Genomic DNA, 13523 nt, shown 5'->3' with positions numbered 1-13523 from the left:
GGTCGGTCTGGATGGCGGCCGTGGGGACGGAGGTCTTGGTGGTTGCCGGGGCGGTCGTGACTTTGAAGCTGTCGTGGATGTCAGCGATCTTGCAATGGAAGACTGCACAGCCTTGGTATTCGACGCGCTGACATTTATTTGCGCCGGCCGAGCTTCTGAGCAGCGGCGCTTTTGGGCTTTGGTACATAATCGTGACTTTTCAAACTAAGCACTGCCTCTGCTATTTTAAAAAACATTACTCTCTAGAATTGTGTGCCGTATAACAGGCCCGGATAAAAATCTCAATGTTCCATGGTATGGCAAATTACGTTTACTTTTTAAATTACTGTTTCGCCTAGTCTAACAATATATGTGGTTGTTAGTTGCATAAGATTAAAAAAAAAAAGCAGCAGCTATGACTCCGTTGTATATAATATCGAAATGCTTCAGTTCTGAAATGATGAGACTGAAAGAACTATAACGAGTCACTTTCAGGTTACATCAAAAACCGAGGGTGAGGGCTAAAATGGAGATCCCGAAAGGGACCCGTCTCACCACCTGCTTTTTAGAACTGCTGATGCTGAGCACAGACAGGACCCGGCCCACTTAAAGCCCTGGCAATACCACTTAGAGTTGAAGTGCTGAGACACAGGCATGCAACACCCATTGGAATCAAAGGGCTTCAGTCAGCGACCCCCCCCCCACCGTCGTGTGTGGCAGCCCGGGCTCAGACGGCTCCCGGGCGCGCACACACAGCTGCACCCGAGCACTTCACAGGTCTTTAAAAAAACATGTGCATGTTAAAGAGGCTTTGTTAATGTTTCACCCCTTCTAAGAGCCCCAGCAGCGCCACTCTACCTACTGCTTAATGTTTCAGCCCCCCACCCCCCACCCCGAAATGTGGTTCTAGTTGCGCCTCTGCTAAGACATAACTTTGTAGTTCTACATGGGGACTGTTCGAGTAATCGCAATTAGTGGCACCTCCGAATTCATGTGAAATGCAATACTGGCAAAATACTTGGGGTTTCTCAGGTTACCAACATTGACCCTCGTATTCCGAATTTATGCATTCAGCCCTAGTTCACACTCTCACATTCCATCAGAGCGTGCATTAAAATCCGATTGTGCGCCCTGGAGAGACTGGATGGCACATTTATTTACATGATTAAGAGGTCCTTTCGAGCCAGGGAAGTAATGCAGCATAGTTTAGCTACTCCGAGTCAGAGCAGGTCAGACTCAAATAACAGAAGAGAAAAGCTTGGCCCACTGAAGATCAAACTTCTATCGCCAGCAGACTTCTAAGCAGGGTTTAATTTGAGAATGTGGTTTCCGGTGTTTAGGAACTAATTATCAACCCCGACACTTACTATACACCGCCAAGTAGTGCCGCTGTTTGGCTAATTTTGTGATTAGTACTACAGTTTTTTTTTTATTTTTTATTTTTATTTCTTTATTGATTTTCAGAACAGTACAGTTACAGTTCTTATAAAAGGAAACGCTAAAAAAACAATCCTCGAAAATTGCAAACAAGAAGACAGTGCATTTGCCAAATAAGCCATAACACCCAAAATAAAGGGATTGCAGAAAACAATATTTCCAAGATCTCGAAAAGAACCATGGTCAGTTACAAGTAGTAAATCCCGCAGCACAAATGTCGTGACAATAAACATGGCCCTCCCACAATGCCTACCAAATACACCACAGTAACTGTTGTATCTGCCCCGTGATCATTATTCCTTTAATTTGAGCCAACTTCATTGTCAGAGTTGACTACCGCACCTGTGCCGCCTATCTGACCTCGGACCCAGTCTATGAATGGCCCCCAGGTGTCTTTAGGCCTAGAGGCTGTCGGCATCAGTTCCCAAAATGTGGCTAGCTGTGTTTGCCCATATGTGACCTCCCTGATTCAATTCTTAATAGTCTGTTTCCTCTTACTACCCCATAGCAGGGCTATTTGCCGTTTGGCGAAAAGAAGCAGCAGTGCGTGTAGTTTACGTTTTTTAACATGTGTGTCTTTAACATACCCCAACAAGCCCAATAAAGGGGAAGGAATCAGTGCGACCTCCAAGATCTGGTTCATAGCTTCAAATATCCCAACCCAATAGTCAGTAATGACCGGACAGTCCCATGGCATGTGCAAAAAAGGAAGGTGCAACCGCCCGCATCGCCAGCAACAGTCATCCTCCCATAGCCCCATCTTATGTAAACCAACAGGTGTTCTATAACAGCGATGTAAAAACTTGAAATTTATAAGTCTGAGCTTATAATTGGGCGATACCTCGTTCATCTGAGCACAAAAATATGCCCATTGGTCATCTGAAAGCGGGGGCAGTACTACAGTTCTTTAATCATTCAGTTACTATCATTTACAACTCTGGCAGGAACAATGGATCGTGCAAGCTGCAGTGGGCTCCTGACAAGGGTCCTTGCATTTTTCTGCTTTTTCGTTCAACAAATTAATTACTGCTTCTAAGGTAGTCTATTATGGTGGTCCAGGCCAGCAGCGGGATGAAAAGGAAGTTAAGAATGTATTCTCTGGCCATCACGTTTCATCTCCATGAAGCAGAAACTTTTGGGGTCGACATTGTTCTTGTGAGGGATGGGGCCCTTTGGTGCCGGCAACATCCTTTCAACTCTATGGTCTGCCATAAATGCCTTCACTGTATTTGCAGAAAACATACAGCCCGTGTAATCCTATGCCCAGACCCTTCATCCTCTCAGCGCGGTCTTCAAGGTTATGAGGAAGTGCATTGTTTTGTTTTAATGAAGAAATGATCCAGGTATTGAAGGCGCTTGCAGGGAGCTAGACGAGCAGCACAGCAGGCAGGGTGGACCAAAGAACTGCCAAGCCATTCTTTCCAACCCAGCAAGAGACGGGTTCATTTCCTATGGGGGGGGGTCACTAAAAACACATAGACAGTACAGTAACAATTTCATATAGATGCCATCTACAAGTTCACCATTATGGTACACTTTGGGGTTCTTCCTAAAATGCTTTGCACATGTTTAAGTGAACGCCAGGGCTCTGTTTTATGCACACGTTTAAGTGAGCTCCAGGGCTCTGTTTTATGCACATGTTTAAGTGAACGCCAGGGCTCTGTTTTATGCTCATGTCTAAGTGAACGCCAGGGCTCTGTTATATGCTCATGTCTAAGTGAACGCCAGGGCTCTGTTTTACGCATATGTCTAATTGAACGCCAGGGCTCTGTTTTATGCACATGTCTAATTGAACGCCAGGGCTCTGTTTTATGCTCATGTTTAAGTGAACGCCAGGAGTCTGTATTATGCCATAAGAGGACCTGGTTACCACCTGTGAGGAATTGTATATGAAGATTACGGGTGACCATATATGTCAGACATTGGCCAGAATATCTATGTGTAAATTATGAGTTAAGCCCGTTGGAACGGGGAGTAACTTTGCAGAACTTGAATTACAGGCCATAATTCTGTCGGGGGTTGTAAGCCTGTGGGTGGAAGGAGTGTGGTTGGGATGGAAAGGGGAGAATGTTGTCTGGTAATGGGAGCATGGCATGTTCCACCTATGCTGTCTGTGGGTCCAGTGGGAGCTAATGAATGTCTCCAGGCTGCATTGCCACCCTTTTCTAAGGGGATTTTTACCAGCTCGATATTGAGGATGGTAAACTCGGACCTGTTGTTCCTGCACCCAGCACCCCACAGGTCTTCTGTGTGGAGCTAGCTATGGAGGCCATTCCTACCTCCAAGCTTGAATAACATCAGACCATATAAATAACTTGCAATCTAGTTGTGTGAGTAAGAATCGAATAGACTTTCAGCTGTGATACTGGACAGGTTTCTTCAGACAAGGCACCTGCATCTGAAAACACTGTGGAGGGTTTGGATTGGGCACAGGAAGAAGTGGCTCTCTAGCGTGTGTGTTTTAGGAGTTGAAGATCATAGTTCAGAAGTCCACGGTGCCGACAGGTATGGGGAACCAAACCCAGAGGAGAAACAACCCCTGCAAGTGTGCGGGTCAAGACCCACACCACACATATGAGACAAAGTTCTGTGCACACGTAAAAAGAGTAGTTAGGCTTGTACTGATCCCATTTGAAATACAATCTATACCACATGAAACCTTGGAAGTCGACCTCCATTACTTTTCTAAGAACATTATTGTATATATTTGGTTTTGACCACAAAGCCTAACTACTCTTTTTACGTGTGCACAGGACTTTGTCTCAAAGGCACCTGCATATCCCTGGTATCTGAGGAAGCGTACCCAAGGAAATCTCAGAAAGGATACTTGCTGAGAGAAATGTGTCACTTTAGTAGCCCTGGCTGAACACCGGCAGAACGAGGATTTTGTGTTCTTTCTGCACCTTTCCTAAGTTTAATGGACTTTTCGGAACAAAAGCTTCACTCAGGCTCTCAATAGCTCTTACTAGCTATACAGGCAATCAAAACACTGGAGTGGTAGCACACAGCATTCATACATTTGGAAAATTCAGGATGACTTTTCGTTGTCAAAACCGGCAGAACCGAGTGTGGTCATTGTAAGGTAAACCCGGCATTGCACCAAAATATTCACCCTGTTTCGCCATTATACTCGTGAACCATATTAGTGGTCTATGAACATGCCCATACCCACTGCACACTGAATGGAGAATGAATTGAATGGAGAATGCACTGAATGGCGAGTGCACTTCCTCCAGTTTGCATTTTTTGATTTTTCGGAATACTGCTTTGCAGAACTGTGCCGACTGTAAGCCCATGTTTTGGGTCAAATATTACCAATCATTACATAATCTTCCTGCTCGTCTAAACAACTAGCTAATCTTGCTGTATACTGTAACAAACGGATACACAATCCAGATGCATTATCGGATGGCCTGCAAGTCAGACATGACTAATTCTTCGTGTATTTCACCGAGCACCCGCAAAATCATGGCAGAGGCAGAGGCGGAGGCGGATTGGTAACGCAGGCACTCTGGAAATGGACGAAGGGCCGGAGCCAAGTTCTAGCTGTGGGTTGCTTTTTTGGGCAGCCTGGAGGCTGTCTGTGCTGTTAGGATGCTGCCAGCGGCCCAGTGGGTGCCTGAGTGGCCTTTTTAGAGGCAGATGGGTAGAGGTATCACTCCCTTTCTCTGCCTGGGCCGGCCCATTAATATATGCTGATTGAGTGGGGCAGGGGGCCTGAGCAAAAGTGGTCTCACTTGCATTCATGTGTGGCTCCGCAGTGTGAACTAATCTGAGCATTTTTTTTTATCTAAGTGAAGCTAATAAAACATGCCCCCCACTCCCTTTCTTTTCATAAAACTTAACTGAAGCAGTGTTTTACCGAAAGGCAATACGCAAATGTGGGCTACTTTTTTTTTGGTGTGCTCGGGCACATTTTTTATCCCAATCCAACCCTGGGCAGAGGTGCAGGCCCTGCTCTCGAAGAGCGCACACACACAGAACAGTGAGAATGAATAAGGGTTGGATATAGTAAGGTTAGAGGGATTTATGTACGGGGTACTTTGCATAACTTGTTAATTTGTAGAAGTAACCTGAAAGCAACATGAGTGTTTCTTCATATCGTAGACCAGGGCACGAGTCAGGGGTACACGCGTATAGACGGCGTCCACCCACTTTTTTCCCAGGGTGAACGCCGTCTACCCTGCCAAGAATTTGGGCCCCACTGAATAATGTGCCGAACTCGTCCCGGTGTAATTTCCAAACACCAGGACACTTTCAGCAGCCCCTGCACGTTGTCTGCTTTCCATCTGAAACCAGCAACAATGTGCAGGTGGGGACGGGCCTCCTGCTGGGCCCATAACAAAGGCCAAATTTGAGGGGTAATCAGGCCTCCTTTTGTTCCTGCCTCTTGGCTGGGAGCAGTCAGGAGCCTCACATCTGATACAAATGAAGCGGAGGGGAAACAACGGCTCACCCCTTGTTAGCACTTCACACAGCTTTTCACTTTGTTCAGTCCGTCTTTAGGAGATATGCGTGCATTGTAAGAATATCAGATGTGTTGGTCTTTCCCAGTATTTACACAAAGAAAATTGCACTTATATATAGCTTACTTCCCTGAGGAGGCTTGTATAGCCCTACTCATTCCAATGCAGGGTGTCGGAGCGCTTTTCATCAACACATGTATATTACATGTACAATAAATTATATAAGTTTATAAATGAATGTACAGGATGTGTTACATAAAACTGGGGGATTGCAAGGTGTAGAAGTTGCATATCATCTTCCATAGCTCACTGTACTATTATCCTCGCAATGCATTCAAACGTACACATGATAGACGTGCTAAACATATATGCGAGGGCTTTAGCTCTGAAGTCATTTCTTGTGATGCCACTTTCTGTAAAGTCGTGGCTTGTGATGCCACTTTCTATGATGTCCATTCCTGTGATGCCATGTATAATGTTGTGCGCCGTGATGTTGCGCACCCTTATGTAGCACGCCATGATGTCACTTGCCTACTTCCAAACTAGGGTAGTCCCCCAACTTACTTTTTTAGGACTTGTGCCCTGGTCTAGATGGATATAAAAGGTCACATTTGGCAGAAAACGACCTGGAATGGCAATGTCAAAAATTGTCTTTAATGTATGAATGTTGCATACCTAAACAAATATGCTTTCAATCCGGTTTTTTCTCAAGATTTCAATAGTATTTTTACATTGCATGAATTCCATAACCAACCTCTCTCTGGGTTAGATCCTATAAAACTGCCCCCTTGCTGATGCCTCGAAAATCCTACGGTGCAACAGTGTTGCACCCTGTACCCATGACACAACCTAAACAGTAATACAAGCCTTGTATGACTCACCAAAGTAGCTATCGAGGCAATCCAGGGTTGAGGAATGACGTTTGCACCCAAGTCCAGACCCCCTTAGGCTTGGTGAGCCCCATAGCGCAGCTTCCGAACCCTATGAAGTGCTCCACCCTCAATTGTTGGTGCGAAAGTCACCACTGAAACTTCAGCATGCAGAGAAATGAGGCTCATGTACCTAGTAGTTCTCCAGCTTCATTCACTTTCTGTCTCTTCAGCTGTGGTCCAACTAGGAAACCTGTCAACTAGGGGCGAGGCAGCATGAACTGTTTAACTGTAGATATTGGGGAGGGATAAAACTGCTGCCTCCCAAAGGCTCTGTCTGACCTGTTTCACTGTCCCGAGGACAGTATACCATGGCTTCTGTGTGTCAGTCATTGATCCCTCAGTCTGACCACACTCCTGTATTTCTGCCTCTTTCCCTCTCAAGTGGCATTCTTACCTCTCCTGTTCCCTCCCATTGTAACTGCCAACCAAAAGCGTAAAGTCAGCTAGTCGCTATCACTTCAACCAATGACCTAAAATCTTGTGGGATAAGATGATTCTATTCACAAGACTGATTTGCATATGGCTGGGTCCAAACTGGAATGGCATGGTGAGCAAAAAAGCGATGGATTTAGACCCAGATCTCTGTACTGGGGTGAATGTATGACATTATTCTGCATTCTGTCCATCAATTGTTCTTTTTTACATTTGTCCCTCCGAGTGGGACAGGTATGCCCAAACGTGGGTCCCGTGCTTTCCATGCCACTGGATTCAAGCTATCCTGGCTGATGAGGACTGAAAGCCCGAAACCGGTCCTAGGATGCCTGTTTCCAGTCCAGGAAGGAGCTGGCCTGGCAGTTCAGGCTGGACTGTTCCCATTTGGCGCAGGGTCAAGACTGATTTGCATATGGTTGGGTCCAAACTGGAATGACATGGTGAGCAAAAAAACAATGGATTTATGCCCAGATCTCTGTACTGGGGTGAATGTATGACAGTGTTCTGCATTCTGTCCATCAATTGTTCTTTTTGCATCTATTCACAAGGGAGGCATCTTTCTCTCTTCCACTATTTTCTTTCCTTTCCTGCTTTTTCTTGATCTTCTCTTTTCTCCCCTTTTGCAATTTAAAGTGACCTGAGATTGGCATAATGTATTATTGAAGCAATCAGCATAGCATAATATTGCAGGGGGCAATGTATAGTTAGGGGTGTGTAATTTTAAAGGGATGTGGGTCAGTGGTACAAATCAGTTGTTTAAAACAATGTGGGCAAAATTAGGATGTATAAATGCCAATGCAGTGTGATTGGGAATTAGAAGTTACCAGTGACTATAATTATGGGTGTGATAATTTATTTGGCAATTTCTACACCTTCCAGGGTGTCTGCCCTTTCCTACACGCAGGAAACTACGTGTCTCCCATTACTTCATTTTAAATCTACAAATATCGAAACCCCTCTCCAGGGTCTCCACCTCTCTTCTGTTGGGATGGAGCAGGGCGTTGAACCTGTATCAATGCCCCTTGGGCTTAACACAAATAACAAAAAATGAAGCAGTACCCCTTCCTTACTCTTGTCATCATAAGGAGGATGGTGCTAGAATAGGCCTAAAAGACCTAGAGGAGGGTGCTAGTTGAGGCCCAAAAGAGCAAGAGGAGGGTTCGACAGCTGGCCCATGCGAGGAGCGTTCAACTTTTATCTCCAATGGCCAAACACAGACCCATTTTAGGGGGCATGTCAACAGCCTCCACAAAAGTCTAATCACCATTCCTGGCACAATATGTTGAGAATAGGTTCCTAATTGTGTCTGTGTAATTTGTATTCCATATCATTTTAAAGAAAGTCTGGCATTATTTAATTTCTGTATTTTCATACTGTGGAACTGTTGGACATGTGATGTTACAGCTGAACGTTGATTCTTTACATTGGCCATTCAAATGTTACTGTTTTTGGAACATAAATCTACTTTCTGTTAATGGCCAAGGCTGCAGGAAGCTTTGAAGCACAGGACGAGTTCATCAACCGACTTTCAAAACAGTCTGCCAGATTTAAAAAAAAAAAAAAAAACCCAAAAAAATATTTATCTTAATCATTTGATCCTCTTTAAGTTGTGTTGTAAAATATTGCTTTAACATGCTTTGTATGTTACCTTAGAAGCTAGGCCTGTTCTAAAAGCTGTTTTCCACCTTCACCTTTGCTTTTTATCTAACATGATAAATTTGCTTTATATTTTTTAGGTTGTTGACGTTCTTATCAAGGGAAAAAGTGATTCGTTCTTTGTACCACCAAGACAAGCAATCGCACATCAGTTGATTAAGCACTGGATTAAAATGAACGCTAACCTATAACTTTGTTCTCTGTACCAAGTAAGAGGTGACTCAGAAGCCACTTTTTTCACCATGGATGTACAGGTTAGGCCGGATTCATAAGGCTCTCTCCAATTGGTATCTGGTGCGGACCTGGAAAAATTTCTCTCTTACGAATGAAAAAGGAGCAGTTGCATCCAATATATGAGGTCTGGACAGGACAGTCATGTGCACACTATACATATGCAGTTTACAACAGTGCTCGTTCATTGGTGCATGTCAGACGAGTGGTCAGGAACATCTTATACAGATGTAATGAAAACACAAGTCTGAAATAATGGTTTTGGGGCATATGTATCAACCGAATTTTGATTCGCAAACGCTGCAAATTGCAAAAAAGCAGCGTTTGCGACTCAAAATTCAGAAAACGGTATGTATGTGGATAATCGCATCGCAAATGTAAGGAATCGCAAAATTTGCGATTCCTTAAATGCTCTGTATGAAGCACCCAAGTTGTGCGATTTCTCATTGAGAAATCGCAAATTACCACCAACTTCAAGTTGGTGGTAATTTGTGATTTCTTTCCCAAATGCACTTTTTTGCATTTGCAAAGGTGCCATGTGGTGCACATACATGCCCTTCGGGCATGTATGTGCGCCATATGCGCACACATGTTCATTTCAGGGGTGCATCAGGGTGTCCTTATGACACCCTTGCACCCTTGAAATTATTCTGTTTGCGATTCTCAAATTGCGAATTGCAAATTGAGTGACTTCCCAATCATTTATATGGCCCTTTTGGCCCATAGAAATGAATGGCAAGGTATTCCTTAATTGCGATTTCGCAATTTGATAATCACAATTAAGGAATATTAAGAATTCTCAAAAATATTGCGCATTTTTAAATACATCTCGTTTTGCAATTCTCAATTAGCAATTTCTAAAATATCGCTATTTGAGAATCGCAAACACGGAGGTTGATACATATGCCCCTTTGTCCCTCTAATTATCAATGGAATGTACAAGAATAGGTGGAAAATAGGAGAGTTCACCTAAAACCCAATAATTGCAGGGTGTTTATAGGGGAAACTGTTTTCATTAGACAAATAAAAAAAATCCAGCAATAAAGTATAATATTTGAAATGTGAAAACATAAGAATGCGTTCTGTACATGTTGCGAAAAGAGCATGTTTTTTTAACATCTATGCACTTACATTGATAGTTTGACACGTTTACATTGCAAAAATCCAATTTAGAAAGTGTTCTGAAGTAGACAAAATATGTAAAATAAGATCATATGTAAGCATAGCTCACACTTGTCATTATTTACAACTATTTCTGAATTTTGGGCATTGGTTCTATTTAAGGTTGCGAAATGGACCTTTAATTTAAATTCCATGTAGACTGAGGACTCCGAGTCTGATTCAGAGTTTGGCAGAGAGGATATTCTGTTGCAATGGCAATGGAGTATTCACTCTGCCAAACTCCTAGTACGCCTGCCCGATTGCAAAGTGTATGTCGACGACAAGCCTGTGCAGGCTACATCGCTGACATACTCCTCTGACACCCCAAGATAGGACCAGACGTCTGAGGTTAGCTATAACCATCCTTCCAGTTTTTCTCTCTCTCTCTCTCTCTCTCTCTCTCTCTCTCTCTCTCTCTCTCTCTCTCTCTCTCTCTCTCTCTCTCTCTCTCTCTCTCTCTCTCTCTCTCTCTCTCTCTCTCTCTCTCTCTCTTTCTCTCTCTTTCTTTCTCTCTCTCTGTCTCTTTCTTTCTTTGTTTCTTTCTTTCTCCCCCTTATGGAGTGGGGGTCATTAGTTGTAGTTTTTTTCGAAAGCATACTCCTGCTTTCAGTGTTAGTTTTTGAAAAAAGTACAAGCACGTAAACGTTTGACAGATGGCCGACCTAATTGATGGAGCTACAGCGTCAGATCTTTTGCAACATTGATTTGAAATGCAGTGACGGCGGGTCCTGCCAATTTTAAGTGATGTATGCAGGGCATTTCTCTAGATTTGGGAGAGGAGATGTCCGTCAGGGCGGCAAAGTGATTTACTCTGTCTCTCTGATGCACATTACTCCCACGTCCAAACTCTAAACTAGGCCAACAGTCCAAAAATGTTTCAGTGATCTACATTAGCAAGAATTGGCAGAGCCTAGAGAATTTGCATATGTGAAATCTATTGGCTTTGACAATGATTTATTTGCAACACGGCTTAAAGTAAAAATTAAAAAAAAAGCAATATAACTTGGCCAGCGCTGACCACTTCATAGCACTTTTTTCCCTTTAAGTCATTTTCACAGCAGCCTGTCCTTCTGTGCAACCTGTAAAAAAGTAGAGAGGGTGTTTGGAAGGGGGTGGGGTGGAGGGGGAGGTGGCAACACATCATAGAGAAGGAAGAGGGTGGGTGAAAAATATTGGAGAGTGGTGGGGAATGCTAGCGGGATGAAGGAGAGTTACTTTTGGACTTGTAGATGTCCAAAAGTAGCAAAAGAGTACCTGCAGGAGGCTGTGGCCAATGGAAGGACATCGGCCCCTGGAAGCAGTACTTCATACGTGCTCAAATGCATGGAGACGCTGAGGATCCCCAGGAGGAAGCTGAGGTGAGAAGGAGATGCTGACCAATGGGAAAGTAAAGAAATGTGTGTGATGTCGGAGCCAACCTTTGGGAAGTGGAGAAAGTGGAGCTCTAATCCTCTTTATTTTTTAAGAACAATAGTTTGCGCAGCCAGCGCATGGGCGTTGTTGGAAAAACCTAAAAATGATCTCAAGGCATCTACAAATATGTTGTGTGTAACTCCTCTCTCTGGTCACTCCAGCACACAGGCTCCTGACAAACTGGCTAGAAAAGCCATGGCTAATGAAGCCTCTCTGTGTGTGTAAGGTTTTTAATTATAATCATAATGTCAAGGAAATTGAATCTTTTCGATGTGATCCAATGTGAAGATTCTAAACCAGGTTTTTCGCTTCACTAACTTATGTGATCTTATCAAATCACTCTTAAGTCAAAATCACAAAGCTCTTTTAATTGAATAGCATTTGAACATGAACTACTAAAACTAGAGGAAACACAAAGATGCTTTGCCTAGCTCCTCTTGTCTACACAAAAACAATTTGAGTAAAATCCACATTGTGATTCTAAGTATGGATGGTATTTTACATTTGATTCATTTTAAGATTACAGGAAATCTGTAAGCGTTGATGTGGGGGGGGGGAGCACCCCTTATTTTCTAGGTACATAAACAGATTTTTGCACAGAGAAAAACATTCTCTCTGGTGAAAAAACGTAGGTGCTAATGCATATTTACCCATCATTTATTTACTTGTGCAGTATTTTCTGTCTGGGAGAAATACTGCATGCATACATTTTTCACAATTTACTTCTGGAACTCTATAGGAGTAAACTGTCGGCGTTAGGACCATGTTCCCTGTTACCCATTTGCCTTGTTCCCTCATGTGCCAAAGTTGAAAACTCTTCAGAATACTGCAAATTTCAGTATTTGTTTTTATTAAATAACAAGATCTACAGATGCGTGTATTTTGACAGTGTCCCATAATAATGCCCAGGTTGTGAAGTGTCACTGTAAAAACGTATATACCCAATGGCTGTAATCATTGAATGCTTTTTCCTAAAGTCTAATGTATTATCAGTTTTTGAATCGATAGGGGGACACCAAGTTCATATTCACAATTGACAGTTAAGCTATCTTCCTATAAAGATAGTTGTGCATATGGGTTGGTTTTGACTCCTTCACAAAGTAATGCATAGCATTGAAAACTAAGGCTGGATCTAGCCAATGAGATTAAGTATATTCCTAATGTGTCACAATGTGCAGCAGTAAAGCTGCCCTATCCTGCACTTTAGTTTATGTAATTAGTTATTCAACTATTCATGCATATATCTCAGGAGATGATACTATTATATTGTTGCCTGTCTCAGTGCAATGCTACGCAGATACGGTTTCTTCTCTTTTTATTTACCAGAGTAAAGTGACTGTTACTTTGACCTTTATTTATAGTATCTACCTTTCTGGTGTATCTTTAGAGAAATTGACTATATTGTTTAAGAGGTCTACTTGGAACTAGGGCTTCGAAATGAATAGCAAATATGACTACCCATTCTTCAAATGTAACTTTGTACAGATACATGTTAAAATAAACTGTGTTTGTTGTTCTTGGCCCATTTTGTCCTAAATTTTTTCGCTTTTCCCACTTGCCTTTTTACTGACATGATGTGTCTGAACTGAAAATAATGAATGTTATGCAATGGTGTATGCACCTTTATTTTCACCATTGTATAAATGCACCTTTGTAAAATGTCACTTTTAAGATGGACGCCATATCTGTCTGCTTGTGCCGCCTGCCTGAGGTGGGTTGGCTGTCTAGTGTTTGAAGTGACAAGGTGCTCTACACTTCCCCACAGTGACAGTTGAGGCTGGAACTGCCACAGACCCTCTAGAAGCTTCCAGCCCTT

At 43.0% G+C, this 13523-nt stretch overlaps 1 protein-coding gene across 1 annotated transcript in view; it reads left to right on the top strand.

The window, feature by feature from the left end:
• Positions 1 to 13227, top strand: part of NUDT12 (nudix hydrolase 12) — a 212932-nt gene extending 199705 nt beyond the window's left edge. Inside the window, exon 7 of the mRNA XM_078675455.1 lies at positions 8983 to 13227. Within this exon, the coding sequence (XP_078531581.1) occupies positions 8983 to 9093 (111 nt within the window). The 3' untranslated portion in view covers positions 9094 to 13227. The remainder of the gene's footprint in view (positions 1 to 8982) is intronic.
• Positions 13228 to 13523: the final 296 nt, after the last annotated feature.

This window comes from Lissotriton helveticus, chromosome 2_1 (genome assembly GCF_964261635.1).
Source record: "Lissotriton helveticus chromosome 2_1, aLisHel1.1, whole genome shotgun sequence".
NCBI classification, from domain to species: Eukaryota; Metazoa; Chordata; class Amphibia; order Caudata; family Salamandridae; genus Lissotriton; species Lissotriton helveticus.
The sequence above is the reverse complement of the archived record's forward strand: the minus strand, read 5'-3'. Positions and strand labels throughout refer to the sequence as shown.